This window comes from Ovis canadensis, chromosome X (genome assembly GCF_042477335.2).
Source record: "Ovis canadensis isolate MfBH-ARS-UI-01 breed Bighorn chromosome X, ARS-UI_OviCan_v2, whole genome shotgun sequence".
Classification (NCBI taxonomy): Eukaryota; Metazoa; Chordata; class Mammalia; order Artiodactyla; family Bovidae; genus Ovis; species Ovis canadensis.
Window position 1 is genome coordinate 84134918 of NC_091727.1, and position 18304 is coordinate 84153221.

General features: G+C 43.6%; 1 protein-coding gene across 1 annotated transcript; it reads left to right on the forward strand.

Moving 5' to 3' along the window:
- Window positions 1–11147: 11147 nt before the first annotated feature.
- Window positions 11148–17419, forward strand: LOC138929974 (spermatid nuclear transition protein 3-like). Its single transcript, XM_070289621.1, has 4 exons — window positions 11148–11284; window positions 11466–11626; window positions 16720–16819; window positions 17001–17419. The coding sequence occupies exons 1-4, from the start codon at window positions 11168–11170 to the stop codon at window positions 17214–17216; spliced, it is 594 nt and encodes a 197-aa protein (XP_070145722.1). The 5' UTR covers window positions 11148–11167; the 3' UTR covers window positions 17217–17419.
- The last annotated feature ends 885 nt before the right edge of the window (window positions 17420–18304 follow it).

The window sequence follows — 18304 nt, forward strand, 5'->3', positions numbered from 1 at the left end:
CAGCAAGATTATCATCCAGAATTGGAGAGAAGAACTTCTCAGACAAGCAAAAACTAAGAGTTTATCCATACTAAACCAACTCTGAAAGAAATATTAAAGAGTCTTCTCTAAGTGGAAAAAGAAGTAAAAATATACAGAGAAGGGAAAAACTCCCACCAGTACATACAAACACATAGCAAAGGCTGTGGATCAACCAATTAGATAATCTAGTATGAAAATTAAAAGACAAATGAATTGTAAATTAAACGCTAACTACAATAAACACCCTATTACATCAATGGACAGAACATCCTGATAGAAAAGCAATAAGAAAACTGTAGTCTTAAATTACAGATTAGAGTAGTTGAACTTAATAGATACCTAGAGCATTTGTTGTTGTTCTTCAGTTACTAAGTTGTCTGACTCTTTTGAAACCCCATGGACTGTAGCCACCCAGGTTCCTCTGTCCATGGGATTTCCCAGGCAAGAATACTGGAGTGTATTGCAGTTCCTTTTCCAGGGGATCTTGCTGACGCAGGGATCAAATCTGGATCTTCTGCGTTGCAGGCAGATTCTTTACCTCTTTGCCACCTGGCATAGTCTATCCCAAAATAGCAGAATACACATTTTCAAGTGCGCACAGGACATTTTTTCAGGGATGATCAAATGCTAGGCCACAAAACAAGTCTCAACACATTTAAGAAGACAGAAATTATATCAAGCACTTTTTCTGACCACAATGGTACAAAATAAGAAATCAATTACAGGAGGGGAATATGGGACAAACACAAACATATGGAGACTAAACAACATGCTACTAAAAACCAATGAGCTAATGAAGAAATCAAAAAGGGAATCAGAAAATACTTTGAGGCTAATAAAAACACCAACTTTCCAAAATCTATTGGATTTAGCAAAAGCAGTTCTAGGGGGAAATTTATAGTGACAGATGCTTCCCTCAAGAAAAAAAAAATTGAAATAAACAACTTAACTTACTATATACATGAATTGCAAAAGGAAGAATAAATAAAGCCCAAATCCTCAGAATAAAGGCAATAATAAAGCTCAGAGAGGACATTAATTAAATTGAGACTTCCCCTTTCCTAAAGGTAAAAAAAAATCAATTAAGTGAAATGATATTTTTTGAAAAGATAAACAAAATAGTTAAGTCTTTAGCCAGGTTCATCAAAAATAAAAGATAGATGATTCAAATAAACAAAATAAGAAATGCAAAGGAGACATTACTGCCAATATCACAGCAATAGGAGAAAATCATAAGGGGATGTGACAAATTGTTTTATGCCAGACAGTTGGACAACCTAGAAGAAACTGACAAATCTCTAGGAACATACAGTTTTTCAAAACTGAATCAGCAAGGAATGTATAGTCTGAATAGATGAATCACTAGTAGTGAAATTGAATCTATAATTGAAAAATCTTTTAACAAAATAAAGTTCAGGACCACACAGCTTCACAGCACTATTTTTCCAAACATATATAGAATGGCTTATACCCAACATTCTCAAACTATTCCAAAATAATTGAGAAAATGGAGTATCCCCAAATTATTTTATGAAGCCATTATTATCCTAACACCAAAACCAGACAAAGACACCACCAAAAAAGAAAATTAAATGCCAATATTTCTGTTAAATATAGATGTTAAAATTCTTAACAAAATATTAGAGAACCAAATTCAACACCACGTTGAAACCATCATATACCATGATCAAGATGGACTTATTCCAGGGGTACAAGGATGGTCCAATATCTGCAAATTAGTCAATGTGGTACACCACATTAGGGAAGAGAAGGACAAAAATCACATGATCATCTCAACAGATGTGTAAAAGCATAGGCAAAATTCAATATTCATTCATTTCAAAAACTCTCACCATACTTGATATGGAGGGATATATCTGAACATAATGAAAGTGAAAGTGGAAGTCACTTTGTACCCACTCCAGTATTCTGGCCTAGAGAATTCCATGGACTGTACAGTCCATGTGGTTGTCTGAACATAATAAAGGTGATTTATATCAAAGAGATAATATCATATTCAGTGGCAAAAAGCTGAAAGCTTTTCCTCTAAATCAGGAACAAGACACAGATGCCCACTCTTGACACTTCTAACATACTAGAAGTACTAGGCACAGCATCATTCAAGGAAAAGAAATAAAAGTCATCCAAATTGGAAGCAAGAAGTAAAACTGTCACTGCTTGCAGTTGACATGATACTATATACAGAAAACTATAAACCACCACAAGAAATGATTAAACAAATGAAATAAAAATGAATTAATACCCGAAATGAAAGACTGGAAACTATGAAACTCCTAGAAGTAAATGTAGGCAGAACACTCTGACATGATTCATAGCAACATTTTTTCACCTGTCTCCTAAGGCAAAGGAATCAAATGAAAAAAATGAGATCTAATTAAACTTAAAAGCTTTTGCACAGCAAATGAAAACACTGACAAAATGAAAAGACAACCTACTGAATGGGAGTAGAAAGTGAAAGTGAAGTCACTCAGTCGTGTCCGACTCTTTGTGACCCCACAGACTGTAGCCTACCAGGCTTCTCCATCCATGGGATTTTCCAGGCAAGAGTACTTGAGTGGGTTGCCATTTCCTTCTCTAGGGGATCTTCCCCACCCAGGGATCGAACCCGGGTCTTCCACATTGTAGGCAGATGTTTTTACCGTCTGAGCCAGGAAGTATTTGCAAATGATATGACTATAAGGGGTTAATATCCAAAATATATAAACAGATTACTCAACCCGGTATTAAAAAAAAAGGAAAAGGGAAGATCTGAATTTCTCCAAAGAAGATATACAGATGGCTAATAGGCACATGAAAAAATGCTGAACATCACTAATCATCAGAGAAATTAAAACCAAATCACAAGGAGATATCACCTCACACCCATCAGAATGCTGCTACTGCTACTGCTGCTGTAATGGCTATCATCAAATCAAAAAGTCTGAAAATAACAAATGTTGGCAAGGATGTGGAGTAAAGGAAGCCCTTGTGCTTAATTGGTGGGAATGTAAATTTGTGCAGTCACTATGGAACACCTCATGGAAGTTTCTCAAGAAACTAAAAACAACAATACCATGTGACCCAGCAATTCCACTCCCAGGTATATATCAGAAGACAATGAACACCAATTTGGAAAGATACATAAATTCCAATGCTTATTACAGCCTTATTTACAATAGAAAAGATATGGAAGCAACCAGTGAACAAAACACACATGGTTCCCGTCTTCAAAGCACTTGCATGGAGTATGGGATAAGCAAGCATTTGAACACTATAGTAATCCTTAGAAATAATGGCAGATTCATGTTCTTTGAGATGGAAAAATTCTTCCAGCATATTGTATAGAAAAGGAAGGCTACAATAGTGTATATAGTTTGATTCAATTTCTATAAATTAAAAAACTTCACTGATGTATATATGCTCATCCAAATATATGTGCATTATATATATTCTAGCATTATATAACACATATAATAGATATGTTATAAACATTTAAGTAGAACAACAAAGACAAAATATTGACAGCATATATTTCTATTGCCACACTTATTGGTGTCCTCAACCAGTCCATTCTAAAGGAGATCAGCCCTGGATGTTCTTTGGAAGGAATGATGCTGAGGCTGAAACTCCAGTACTTTGGCCACCTCATGTGAAGAGTTGACTCATTGGAAAAGACTCTGATGCTGGGAGGGATTGGGGGCAGGAAGAAAAAGGGACAACAGAAGATGAGATGGCTGGATGGCATCACCAACTCGATGGATGTGAGTTTGAGTGAACTCCGTGAGTTGGTGATGGACAGGGAGGCCTGGCTCCTGCGATTCATGGGGTTGCAAAGAGTCGGACACAGCTGAGCGACTGAACTGAACTGAACTGAACTGAATGGAACTGAATTTCATTTTTATACTTTTTGAATTTCCATATTGCTTTGCCTCGAGTATATATTTACAATTAGTAAACAAATAATGCTCTTTTGAAGCAGAGTAACCCAGACATTCAGAGAAGGCAATGGCAACCCACTCCAGGAGTCTTGCCAGGAGAATCCCGTGGATGGTGGAGCCTGGTAGGCTATAGTCCATGGGGTTGCTAAGAGTCGGGCACTACTGAACGACTTCACTTTCACTTTTCACTTTCATGCATTGGAGAAGGAAATGGCAACCCACTCTAGCATTCTTGCCGGGAGAATCCCAGGGGTAGAAGAGCCTGTTGGGTGTCGTCTATGGGGTCACACAAAGTCGGACACTGCGACGTAGCAGCAGCAGCAGCAGCAACCCAGATATTAAATTAACATATGCCCAGGTGTCCCTTAAATTTCTTCTTTCTACCTCCATGTTTCTTCGCAATTTCCACATCATACCTTAGATTCAAGCCATATTCAATACATCTATAACCAGCTTTCTTGGGTCTCAGTGCCTTTGCATTTTCTCCCCCACTGTCTGGGAAACACTTGTACAACTTTTTACTTGGTGATCTATTTACTTCAGGTAGCTCAGGCTTCATCTCAGGTATCTTTACTTAAAAGAACCCTTCCCCCACCTCCTTGCCATCAGATTATGACAAATGCCTCTCCTTGTTACCATCACAGCCCAGTGTGGTGTACTGTGAATCAATTCATCACATAAATGGAAATAACATTACATTCCTCCTTTTCCTGCCCTGTTCTCTCTAGTTTCTTTCTAGTTTCTTCCTACTCACCTGGTCCCACTTGCACCAGCCTCCTTGTTTTATTGGAAGGACATAGACAATACCAATTGGGGGCTTTTGCCCTGGCTATTTCCTCTCCCCAGAATTTATTCCCCAAGATAGCCACAAGGTCAGTCCCTCATGTCATTAATTAAGTCTTTGCTCAAATGTCCTGGATTAAAAAGGCCATCCCTCACTAACCTCTGGGGTGGAAAACTCCCCATTTCTCATAATTCATAAGGTTCTCTCTATACTATATAAATCACTATTTTGTCATTAATATTTACCTTCCATCTTCCCTGACTAGCATGTAAGGCCCATGAAAGAAGGATCCTTGGTATTGGTTACCAATGTGTGCCTTGCACCCAGAACACTACCTGAAACACTGCAGAGGGTTCAATCAATTCAGTTCAGTCATTCAGTCGTGTCTGTCTCTTTGCAACCCCATGGACTGTAGCATGCCAAGCCTCCCTGTCCATCACCATCTCTCAAGGCTTACTCAAACCCATGTCCACTGAGTTGGTGATGCCATCCAACCATCTCATCCTCTATCATCCCCTTCTCGTCCCACCTTCAGTCTTTCCCAGTATTAGGGTCTTTTCAAATGAGTCAGATCTTCTCATTTGGAGGACAAAGTATTGGAGTTTCAGCTTCAGGATCAGTCCTTCCAATGAATAATCAGGACTGATTTCTTTTGGATGCACCATTGGATCTTCTTGTAGTCCGAGGGACTCTCAAGAGTCTTATCCAACACCACAGTTCAAAAGCAGCAATGCTGCAGCACTCAGTTTTCTTTATAGTACCACTCTCACATCCATACATGACCCCTGGAAAAACAATAGCTTTGACTAGATGGACCTTTGTTGGCAAAGTGATGTCGCAGCTTTTTAATATGCTGTCTAGGTTGGTCATAAATTTTCTTCCAAGGAGCAAGGGTCTTTTAATTTCATGGCTGAAGTCATCATATGAAGTGGTTTTGGAGATCAAAAATAAATAAATAAAGTCAGTAACTGTTTCCATTGTTTCCCCATCTATTTTCCATAAAGTGATGGGACCAGATGCCATGATCTTACCTTTCTGAAGTTGAGTTTTAAGCCAGTTTTTTCACTCTCCTCTCACTTTCATCAACAGAGTCTTTAGTTGTTCTTCACTTTCTACCATAAGTGTGGTGTCATCTGCATATCTGAGATTATTCAAATTTCTCCAGGCAATCTTGATTCCAGCTTATGCTTCACTCAGTCCAGCATTTTGCATGATGTATTCTGCATAAAAGTTAAAAAAGTAGGGTGACAATAAAAAGCTTTGACATTCTCTTTCTCAATTTGGAGCCAGTTTGTTGTACAATACTGGGGGTTAATTAATATCATTTAAGGGGGAAATAAACATTACACCAAAGAATTTCTGTTTATTTTTGCAATTAAATAACACAAATCCAGACTAATGTGAGAAGGAACTTTATTTGAAATGATAATGGTGATAGGGCCATCGCCCAGACAACAAAAGTAATGCTGAAAATTCTCCAAGATAAGCTTCAACAATACATAGACCAAGAACATTCAGATGTTTAAGCTGCATTGAGAAAAGGCAGAGGGGCAAGAGATCCAATTGCCAACATTGGTTGGTTCATAGAAAAAGCAAGAGAAATGCAGAAAAAAACATCTACTTCTGCTTTGCTGACTATGCCACAGCATTTGACTGGGTGGATCACATCAAATTGTGGACAATACTTAAAGAGATCAGTATAACAATGTAACTTACCTGACTCTTGAGAAACCTGTATGCAGGTCAAGAAACAACAGTTAGAACTGGACATGGAACAATGACTGGTTCCAAACTGGGAAAGGAGTACATCAAGGCTGTACATTGTAACCTTGCTTACCTAACTTATATTCACAGTACATCAAGCTAAAAGTCAGATTGGATGAATAACAAGATGGAATGAAGATTTCCAGGAAAAATATTAATAAATTCAGATGCAGACAACACCATGCTTAAGGCAGAAAGCATAAAGAAACTAAAGACCATCTTGATGAGGGTGAAAGAGGAGAGTGAGAAAGCTAACTTAAATTAACATCCAAAAAATCAAGGTCATGGCATACGGTCCAATCATGTTATGGCAAATAGAGGGGGAAACAGTCGAAAGAGGGACAGACTTTATTTTCGTGGGCTTCAACATCACAGCAGATGCTGACTGCAGCCATGAAGTTAAAAGTCACTTGCTCCATGGAAGAAAAGCCATGACTGACCCAGAAAGCATATCAAAAAGCAGAGACATCACTTTGCTGCCAAAGGTCCATATGTCAAAGCGAAGGTTGTTTCAGTAGCCATATATGGATGTGATTGTTAGACCGTAAAGAAAGCTGAGGACTGAAGAATTGATGCTTTTGAACTGTGGTGGTAGAGAAGACTCTTGAGAGTCCCTTGGCCTGCAAGGAAATCAAACCAGTCAACCCTAACGGAAGTCAATCCTGATTATTCACTAGAAGGACTGATGTTGTAGCTGAAACTCCAGTACTTTGTCCACCTGATGCAAAGAACTGACTCATTGGAAAAGATTCTGATGCTGGCAAGGAATGAAGGCCAGAGGAGAAGGAGATGACAGAGGATGAGATGGTTGGATGGCATCAGAGATTCGATGGACTTGAGTTTCAGCAAGCTCTGGGAGTTGGTGATGGACACGGAAGCCTGGTGTGCTGCAGTCCATGGGGTTGCACAGAGTCATGTAGGGAGCCACGTTAGGCATTACTGACAAAATGGAGGCATGGCTTCAAGCCCATCTGTTCTTCACGAAGGCACAGACCCAGGATGAAGGAGTTAGGACTTGTGATTCTGACTTGTCTTTTCCTTTCCTTGGCTGAGTTCCCTGAAAAGGAATATTAAGGTGCTTAATGTTCTTGAGAGGAGCACGAGAAGGCAGAAAGCCTTGTCTGCAGCTGTGCTCAGAGAAAAATTCAGAAAGTTAAACACTGATATTTGTTCAAGGACTTTTACAAAAGAGTGTTCCAGGATGAGCAAATAGGTCAGCTTGAGGCCACGGGAGGGATTGCTAGCTGAAGCCTATTTGTGAGGAAAATGTTTATGGCAAAGGCATTTACTGAATTTAGAGCTTAGAAATAATTAAATAGTTAGAAGTTAAAGATTTAAGGAACGTTGTAATGTTAGCATATTTTATTATAGCTTATAGAGGTGAGGAAATTAATGATACTATTAGCTAGAAGCCTTTTTAAGAGATAGTGAGCTCAGGATGTTAGGGGCAAATAGGATTTAGAAAGATAAGAAACAAACTGAGGAATGCAGCATGAGTTACAATATAATCACAAGTTAAATATAGGACATATTAAGAGGAACTAGATAATAGCTGGTAAAGCTGAGTCCGAGAGAATCGCTGAAGCAGAAACTCTGTTTGAAGAGCAACAATGATTTATGGAGATAATAAATCAGGGTGAGGGGGAACTGAAAATGTCAAACTTCTGACCTAATGCTTTTGTAAAAGGATAAAAGAAAACCTTAAACTTGAAATAAATGTGCAGTCCAAGAAAACTGAGAGGCTGCGTCGCTACTCGCCGACAGCATCCCTCCCTTCAGATGGAATCCCTGGCTGCTGGAGCTGGACTCTGGCCGAGTCGGACACAACTGAACGACTGAAAAGAACTGATTGCAATAGGGAGAATGTTTTGAACACACGTTCTTAACATGTCTCAAAATGGAACAGAAAAAGATATTTCGTTAACATGAAAGGATAAGCAGGGTGAGCAACAGCTCTGGGTGTGTGCGTGAGTTTGTGTATCTGTGTGTGTGTGTGTGTGTGTGTGTGAGAGATGGGGCAAGAGGTGGGGATGGATGAACAGACAGCATGATGGAGCAGTGTGACAGGAAGTGTTTCTTTCTGTACTGAGCTGATTCTTAGAATGAGCTGTTAAGGGAGCCAGAAAGGTCTGACGCTTAGTGCTTGCTCAAGCTTGGGGGAAAGCTGAAGTTCAGAGGAGAGAAGGTTGGCTAAAGCTTAGCCAAGCCAAATGAGTGGGTATATTATGGATGACTGTGAGCACTTGGCCAGTCTCTGCTGTTGTTTCAGAGAGGCAAAGTCAGCCCTTAGACAGTGTTGTTGTTACCACAATTGCAAGTCCATGTGCTTGATGCGGAATGAGGCCCATCAAAAGGAAATGTTTGAGTTTGGGACAGGGAAAGGTTGATGACAGATTCATACAAGGATGAGGGTGGCTCTTGCCCTAAGAACTCAAAGTTACTGAACGTTTTCAGTAAGTATGTTTAAAAGCAAAGGTTAGAGAAAGTTGTGGTAAGTTGTTTCAGACTTCGTGGTGTCACACCCTTTGTGCTTAAGGTTAGGTCATGGTCAGGTAATGATATGCCTAAATATCTCTATCAGATGAATGTCATTTTCTGTCCTGACAAGAGAGGGCAAAGTCTCAAGGAACACCTTTCACCGTGAAATGTCCCATCCTGGTCAAAGAGAAACAGGTTTCCATTGGCAGCTCCTTCAGGGCAAGGTTCCCATATTCGACCCAGCTCTCATCCTTGATGGAGCCAGGTACCCAACACAATAGGTCCTGTCTCCTCAAGCTGTCCAACTGAGGAGACCAGTTCTCACAGCCTGAGACCCAGAAAGATGGCCACCTGCTATTAAGTTGCAGAGACAGGGATGGGGGAGAGGTTCACCGCTCCTCACGGCCTGGGCCAAGGCTAGTGGAGGGACTTAGTGAGGGCTCTGAATCACTAAAGGATGTAGTCCCCAGTCTATTCCCTGGGACCATCCAGCTCACCCACTGGCGCAACGTTGGGTGATCTCCAGGCCCTCCAAAAGAATGCCAGAATCTCTCTTCTCTCACTTTCCACCTGATGACCACCACACCACCCTTACTTAATCACTTCCCCAATGAATGGTCCCTCATTGACAGTAACTGTGGGCAGGGCCCACTGTGGTGCTGATCAAAAGCTGAGCAGGACAATGAATGGCCACTCCTTGACAGTTGGCTGCTTGTAAATGGGGCCCTCTGAGGCACCAAGCAAGGCTGAGCCACACCTGCTGCCTAGGAACAGGGTGCATTGAAAGGAAGCACCCCAATGGCTAACTGCATAGGGCTGTGCTCACTCTGCTCTGTTACACTGTGCATAGAATAAGAATCACTGTGAGGTGAAGGTTTGTCAAAGTAGTTCTCAAGGTGGGCTGGCTTTCACATTCTTGTTGGCTTTGAAATATTAGCTATGCTATATGCGGCACATGTGATCATGTGGCAGCTGTCGGAGGGGCATATAGATGAGCACTGCTGACAGGCATGCCTGGGAATACAATGAAAAGAATGATGTACAACAGTTAAAGAAGCCTGTGAAATCAAATCCTGATTTGGAACAGAGTCCATTAAACAGAGTAAAGCACACTGGACCCAACGTATCCTTAGGTAACAGAGCAGCATGAGTACAGCCCTTAGCAGGTAGCCATTGCTGTGCCTGATGACTCCATATCCTGTTACTAAGCAACTGGTCTTGCCTAGCAATTGGACAGTGCAACCCTGGGCCCTGCCCATAAGCAACCAACTATCAATGAGGTACCTACTGGTACTTCTCTTGCTCAGCTATTGGTCAGCTCCACAGTGGGCCCTATCTGATGATCACTGTTAATGTGGGCCCACTGGGGAAGTGATTCACTCAAGAGTTAGGGGCGCAGTGGAAAACGGACTCTTGCCTTTGGGCACCTTCCTTTCCTTTTCTTCATTTTTGCCTAAATCGGGAATGTCTTTCTGCTAGATGGGGCAAAGTGAGTTTCCCTCCTCAACATGAGAGTTGAAGTGTCCCCAACAATATTAGTGGAGGAGGCATTTAACACTTTCTTTGCTCTGAAGTGTAATCTTATGGAGACGGTGTATAGATCTTGGGGCAACGGACTGAAGATTCACCAAGCCTTGGGGTCTCTAAAGCTCACTGGAGTAGACAGAACTTCCAACCTGTTCTCAATTACCTGCTCGCTCTTAAGTTCCTTAAGCCCCTCAAGAACCCCCGATAGGAAGAGGGTGGTCTAAAGATGAAGTGACTAGAGGACTCTGAAATGCTGAAATGGGATGAAAAGTGTTTGGCAGAGGTTCCTACAGGGATGGAGGGGGCAGGAGTGTTGAAGGGGGACATCCAAGTCAAAGAATAAAGGGCACTGAAGGAAAGTCTGAGGGTCACGAGAAGAAACACCATGCCCCTGAATCACCACTCCCCAGAATCAGACACACAGAGGGGTCAAGGGTGGGAAAGTTGTTTCATGGCCTCCCTCAGCACCCACTAACCCATGTGGATGGGCACCGTGGTACATTGTGATGTCTAAGACTCCCAAAGCCCCCATTGGCTGGGGGAGTGCCTAGCTGACCAATCAGAGTGAAGGGTGTGGCTCCTCATTGTCCTGGGAAGGTATATATAGGGAGGTCCGAGGCAGAGATTCTGGGTTAGGCCACTTCATGGTGTCATCATGGCTAAGGGAACTAGGAAGCCACGGCAGCCAAGAAGAGTTGCAGTGCGGTTTGCTTCAAGGATGAAAGGAAGAAAGAAGACCCTTTGGCAACGGAGATACAGAGGCAGCGTGAAGGTAAGATGATTCCATCGACACTCCCCAGGTTCTCCATTGACTTTGGTGCCCAAGACCTCTACACTGCCCTTGCCTGGCGCAAAAGTCCTCATCAGGCCACCTCCCTTTTCATGAAGTCTCCTTTCCAACTCAGTTGTTATACTCTTTCCTCAAAACTCATAGCCTTCTCTTGTCTTTCAAGGCACGAAATATGACCATGAGGGTCAGGAGACCTCTAAAAGGAACCTTGAGAAAGAAAATCCGATCGTACGCCGCTCCGTCGAAGAAGGTGAAGAAAACAAGAGAACCAAACTGTTGTCTCCGTTCCTGTGCACGTGAGAAACTGAACCAGAGCCGAAAAAGGTACCAAAACATGAGTCAGAGTCAAAGAAGGGGGCAGAATCAAAAGAGAAGATAAGCTCAGCCACCCCAGAATGAGAGACCCTGGAGAAGTACAACCTGGGCAGCCAGTAACTGAATAGAAAAGGTCAGACAGTTTAGAACTGTGTCTCCAGTGGTCTGCTTTCTTAGAAATGGTTAACCAGGAAAAGACTGACTCTCACACTAACATAGTAAACTGATGGCTGCGATTAAAATAAACATCAAAGGGTGAAAAGATGATATTTGTGTGTGTGTGAATTTTCTGATGGGAAGGGAGGGAGGGAAGAAAAGAGGTGGGCACCTGAGTGGGGAGGGGTGCGAGGTCCCGAGACATTGGGGGACAGACCCTGAGGTCCCCAGTTAGCCAGAGAGGAGAGGCCTGGACTGGCTCAGGAGTCTGCACTGAAGATGGCCAACCCCGCTTATCAATGGATCTCAGCGGCAAGGAGTAGTGGTGTGGTGTTACTGCCATTGTTTGGGGTGTGGAATGACATGAGGGGCTAGATTGCCAGAACCCAGATGGGAAGAGGGTTTCACATGGGGATGGTGAATGTCATACTTCCCCTGAGAGAGGCAGGCAGAAATCACATCCTGGCCACTTACGTCATAATGGGCTTTGTTGCATCACTCACCTTTGCTGTCAGCTAAAGGTGCTCAGGAGGCACAAAATGCTGATACAACTGAAACCCACAACCAGCACTCCCAAAGATTAAAATAATGTTTGGAGGAACAGACCAAATATCAATTAGGCCACTGTTTTCCTAAGAAATTGGTGGGAGCAGTGTGTTCCCAAGGGCAGGGCAGTGGAGCTGGCCCAAATCCCGGTGCAGATGACAAACAGGATCACCACACACAGATAAATTTTTTGGGTGGTGGGCACCATGCAGTTTGTGGGATCTTAGTTCCCTGACCAGGGATTGAACCGGTTCCCCTTCTAGTGAAAGCATGGAGTCCTAACCCCTGGACAGCCAGAGAAGTCAGGACAGAGATTTTTGATACAGGTATCAACATAAGACTGATTAAAAGCTGGTCTTATATTGATCATCATCCCCTAGTATTTCTAAATAACTACAGTCGTAAAATATTCTTCCCCCCAAAAATCTTTTGTAGTCCAAGCTCTGCCAGTTTTGTGGTTTAAACATAAGAGTATGGGGTATCTACTTTGAAGGCAAATTGGAAGTGGTCAAACAAGAGATGGCAAGGGTGAACGTCGACATTCTAGGGATCAGCGAACGAAAATGGACTGGAAAGTGTGGACTTACCTCAGATGACAATTATATCTACCACTGCGGGCAGGAACTCCTCAGAAGACATGGAGTAGCCATCACAGTCAACGAAAGAGTCCGGAATGCAGTACTTGGACGCAATCTCAAAAACGACAGAATGATCTCTGTTCATCTCCAAGGCAAACCATTCAATATCACAGTTATCCAAGTCTAGGCCCCAAGCAGGAATGCTTAAGAAACTGAAATTGAACGGTTTTATGAAGACCTACAAGACCTTTTAGAACTAACACCCCAAAAAGATGCCCTTTTCATTATAGGGGTCTGGAATGCAAAAGTAGGAAGTCAAGAAACACCTGGAGTAACAGGCAGATTTGGCCTTGGAATGCAGAACGAAGCACGGCAAAGGCTAATAGAGTTTCGCCAAGAAAATGCACTGGTCATAACAAATACACTCTTCCAACCACACAAGTAAGACTCTACACATGGACATCACCTGATGGTCAACAGCGAAATCAGATTGATTATATCCTTTGCCACCAAAGATGGAGAAGGTCTATACAGTCAACAAAAACAAGACCAGGAGCAGACTGTGGCTCAGGTCATGAATTCCTTATTACCAAATCCAGACTCAAATTGAAGAAAATAGGGAAAACCACTAGACCATTCAGGTATGACTTAAATCAAATCCCTTATGATTATGCAGTGGAAGTGAGAAATAGATTTAAGGGCCCAGATCTGATAGATAGAGTGCCTGATGAACTATGGAATGAGGTTCGTGACATTGTACAGGAGACAGGGATCGAGACTATCCCCATGGAAAAGAAATGCAGAAAAGCACAAGGGCTGTCTGGGGAGGCCTTACAAATAGCTGTGAAAAGAAGAGAAGCAAAAAGCAAAGGAGCAAAGCAAAGATATAAGCATCTGAATGCACAGTTGGTGATGGACAGGGAGGCCTGGCGTGCTGTGATTCATGGGGTCACAAAGAGTCGGACACGACTGAGCAACTGAAAAGAACTGATTGCAACAGGGAGAATGTTTTGAACACACGTTCTTAACATGTCTCAAAATGGAACAGAAAAAGATATTTCGTTAACATGAAAGCATAAGCAGGGTGAGCAACAGCTCTGGGTGTGTGCGTGAGTTTGTGTATCTGTGTGTGTGTGTGTGTGTGAGTGTGTGCGTGAGATAGGTCAAGAGGTGGGGATGGATGAACAGACAGCATGATGGAGCAGTGCGACAGGAAGTGTTTCTTTCTGTAGTGAGCTGATTCTTAGAATGAGCTGTTAAGGGAGCCAGAAAGGTCTGATGCTTTGTGCCTGCTCAAGCTTGGGGGAAAGCTGAAGTTCAGAGGAGAGAAGGTTGGCTAAAGCTCAGCCAAGCCAAATGAGTGGGTATATTATGGATGACTGTGAGCACTTGGCCAGTCTCTGCTGTTGTTTCAGAGAGGCAAAGTCAGCCCTTAGACAGTATTGTTGTTACCACAATTGCAAGTCCATGTGCTTGATGCAGAATGAGGCCCATCAAAATGAAATGTTTGAGTTTGGGACAGGGAAAGGTTGATTACAGATTCATACAAGGATGAGGGTGGCTCTTGCCCTAAGAACCCAAAGTTACTGAACGTTTTCAGTAAGTATGTTTAAAAGCAAAGTTAGAGAAAGTTGTGGTACGTTGTTTCAGACTTCGTGGTGTCACACCCTTTGTGCTTAAGGTTAGGTCATGGTCAGGTAATAATGTGCCTAAATATCTCTATCAGATGAATGTCATTTTCTGTCCTGACAAGAGAGGGCAAAGTCTCAAGGAACACCTTTCACCGTGAAATGTCCCATCCTGGTCAAAGAGAAACAGGTTTCCATTGGCAGCTCCTTCAGGGCAAGGTTCCCATATTCGACCCAGCTCTCATCCTTGATGGAGCCAGGTACCCAACACAATAGGTCCTGTCTCCTCAAGCTGTCCAACTGAGGAGACCAGTTCTCACAGCCTGAGACCCAGAAAGATGGCCACCTGCTATTAAGGTGCAGAGACTGGGATGGGGGAGAGGTTCACCGCTCCGCACGGCCTGGGCCAAGGCTAGGGGAGGGACTTAGTGAGGGCTCTGAATCACTAAAGGATGTAGTCCCCAGTCTATTCCCTGGGACCATCCAGCTCACCCACTGGCGCAACGTTGGGTGATCTCCAGGCCCTCCAGAAGAATGCCAGAATCTCTCTTCTCTCACTTTCCACCTGATGACCACCACACCACCCTTACTTAATCACTTCCCCAATGAATGGTCCCTCATTGACAGTAACTGTGGGCAGGGCCCACTGTGGTGCTGATCAATAGCTGAGCAGGACAATGAATGGCCACTCCTAGACAGTTGGCTGCTTGTAAATGGGGCCCTCTGAGGCACCAAGCAAGGCTGAGCCACACCTGCTGCCTAGGATCAGGGTGCGTTGAAAAGAAGCACCCCAATGGCTAACTGCATAGGGCTGTGCTCACTCTGCTCTGTTACACTGTGCATAGAATAAGAATCACTGTGAGGTGAAGGTTTGTCAAAGTAGTTCTCAAGGTGGGCTGGCTTTCACATTCTTGTTGGCTTTGAAATATTAGCTATGCTATATGCGGCACATGTGATCATGTGGCAGCTGTTGGAGGGGCATATAGATGAGCACTGCTGACAGGCATGCCTGGGAATACAATGACAAGAATGATGTACAACAGTTAAAGAAGCCTGTGAAATCAAATCCTGATTTGGAACAGAGTCCATTAAACAGAGTAAAGCACACTGGACCCAACGTATCCTTAGGTAACAGAGCAGCATGAGCACAGCCCTTAGCAGGTAGCCATGGCTGTGCCTGATGACTCCATATCCTGTTACTAAGCAACTGGTTTTGCCTAGCAATTGGACAGTGCAACCCTGGGCCCTGCCCATAAGCAACCAACTATCAATGAGGTACCTACTGGTACTTCTCTTGCTCAGCTATTGGTCAGCTCCACAGTGGGCCCTATCTGATGGTCACTGTTAATGTGGGCCCACTGGGGAAGTGATTCACTCAAGAGTTAGGGGCGCAGTGGAAAACGGACTCTTGCCTTTGGGCACCTTCCTTTCCTTTTCTTCATTTTTGCCTAAATCGGGAATGTCTTTCTGCTAGATGGGGCAAAGTGAGTTTCCCTCCTCAACATGAGAGTTGAAGTGTCCCCAACAATATTAGTGGAGGAGGCATTTAACACTTTCTTTGCTCTGAAGTGTAATCTTATGGAGACGGTGTATAGATCTTGGGGCAACGGACTGAAGATTCACCAAGCCTTGGGGTCTCTAAAGCTCACTGGAGTAGACAGAACTTCCAACCTGTTCTCAATTACCTGCTCGCTCTTAAGTTCCTTAAGCCCCTCAAGAACCCCCGATAGGAAGAGGGTGGTCTAAAGATGAAGTGACTAGAGGACTCTGAAATGCTGAAATGGGATGAAAAGTGTTTGGCAGAGGTTCCTACAGGGATGGAGGGGGCAGGAGTGTTGAAGGGGGACATCCAAGTCAAAGAATAAAGGGCACTGAAGGAAAGTCTGAGGGTCACGAGAAGAAACACCATGCCCCTGAATCACCACTCCCCAGAATCAGACACACAGAGGGGTCAAGGGTGGGAAAGTTGTATCATGGCCTCCCTCAGCACCCACTAACACATGTTGATGGGCACCCTGGTACATTGTGATGTCTAAGACCCCCAAAGCCACCATTGGCTTGGGGAGTGCCTAGCTGACCAATCAGAGTGAAGGGTGTGGCTCCTCATTGTCCTGGGAAGGTATATATAGGGAGGTCCGAGGCAGAGATTCTGGGTTAGGCCACTTCATGGTGTCATCATGGCTAAGGGAACCAGGAAGCCACGGCAGCCAAGAAGAGTTGCAGTGCGGTTTGCTTCGAGGATGAAAGGAAGAAAGAAGACCCTTTGGCAACGGAGATACAGAGGCAGCGTGAAGGTAAGATGATTCCATCGACACTCCCCAGGTTCTCCATTGACTTTGGTGCCCAAGACCTCTACACTGCCCTTGCCTGGCACAAAAGTCCTCATCAGGCCACCTCCCTTTTCATGAAGTCTCCTTTCCAACTCAGTTGTTATACTCTTTCCTCAAAACTCATACCGTTCTCTTGTCTTTCAAGGCACGAAATATGACCATGAGGGTCAGAAGACCTCTAAAAGGAACCTTGAGAAAGAAAATCCGATCGTACGCCACTCCGTCGAAGAAGGTGAAGAACACAAGAGAACCAAACTGTTTTCTCCGTTCCTGTGCACGTGAGAAACTGAACCAAAGCCGAAAAAGGTACCAAAATATGCGTCAGAGTCAAAGAAGGGGGCAGAATCAAAAGAGAAGATAAGCTCAGCCACCCCAGAATGAGAGACCCTGGAGAAGTACAACCTGGGCAGCCAGTAACTGAATAGAAAAGGTCAGACAGTTTAGAATTGTGTCTCCAGTGGTCTGCTTTCTTAGAAATGGTTAACCAGGAAAAGACTGACTCTCACACTAACATAGTAAACTGATGGCTGCGATTAAAATAAACATCAAAGGGTGAAAAGATGATATTTGTGTGTGTGTGAATTTTCTGATGGGAAGGGAGGGAAGGAAGAACAGAGGTGGGCACCTGAGTGGGGAGGGGTGCGAGGTCCCGAGACATTGGGGGACAGACCCTGAGGTCCCCAGTTAGCTAGAGAGGAGAGGCCTGGACTGGGTCAGGAGTCTGCACTGAAGATGGCTAACCCCGCTTATCAATTGATCTCAGCGGCAAGGAGTAGTGGTGTCGTGTTACTGCCATTGTTTGGGGTGTGGAATGACATGAGGGGCTAGATTGCCAGTACCCAGGTGGGAAGAGGGTTTCACATGGGGATGGTGAATGTCATACTTCCCCTGAGAGAGGCAGGCAGAAATCACATCCTGGCCACTTACGTCATAATGGGCGTTGTTGCATCACTCACCTTTGCTGTCAGCTAAAGGTGCTCAGGAGGCACAAAATGCTGATCCAACTAAAACCCACAACCAGCACTCCCAAAGATTAAAATAATGTTTGGAGGGAACAGACCAAATATCAATTAGGCCACTGTTTTCCTAAGAAATTGGTGGGAGCAGTGTGTTCCCAAGGGCAGCGCAGTGGAGCTGGCCCAAATCCCGGTGCAGATGACAAACAGGATCACCACACATAGATCATTTTTTTGGGTGGTGGGCACCATGCAGTTTGTGGGATCTTAGTTCCCTGACCAGGGATTGAACCGGTTCCCCTTCTAGTGAAAGCATGGAGTCCTAACCCCTGGACAGCCAGAGAAGTCAGGACAGAGACTTTTGATACAAGTATTAACATAAGACTGAGTAAAAGCTGGTCTTATATTGATCATTATCCCCTAGTATTTCTAAATAACTACAGCCATAAAACATTCTTCCCCAATAAAGTCTTTTGTTAGTCTAAGGTCTACA

What these genes read in the sequence shown, in the direction of transcription:
- LOC138929974 (XM_070289621.1), top strand. Translation starts at nt 11,168, where the DNA reads ATGGCTAAGGGAACTAGGAAGCCACGGCAGCCAAGAAGAGTTGCAGTG. An exon ending in GATACAGAGGCAGCGTGAAG is followed by an intron (nt 11,285 to 11,465) that starts GTAAGATGATTC and finishes TTGTCTTTCAAG; the next exon opens with GCACGAAATATGACCATGAG. An exon ending in GATACAGAGGCAGCGTGAAG is followed by an intron (nt 16,820 to 17,000) that starts GTAAGATGATTC and finishes TTGTCTTTCAAG; the next exon opens with GCACGAAATATGACCATGAG.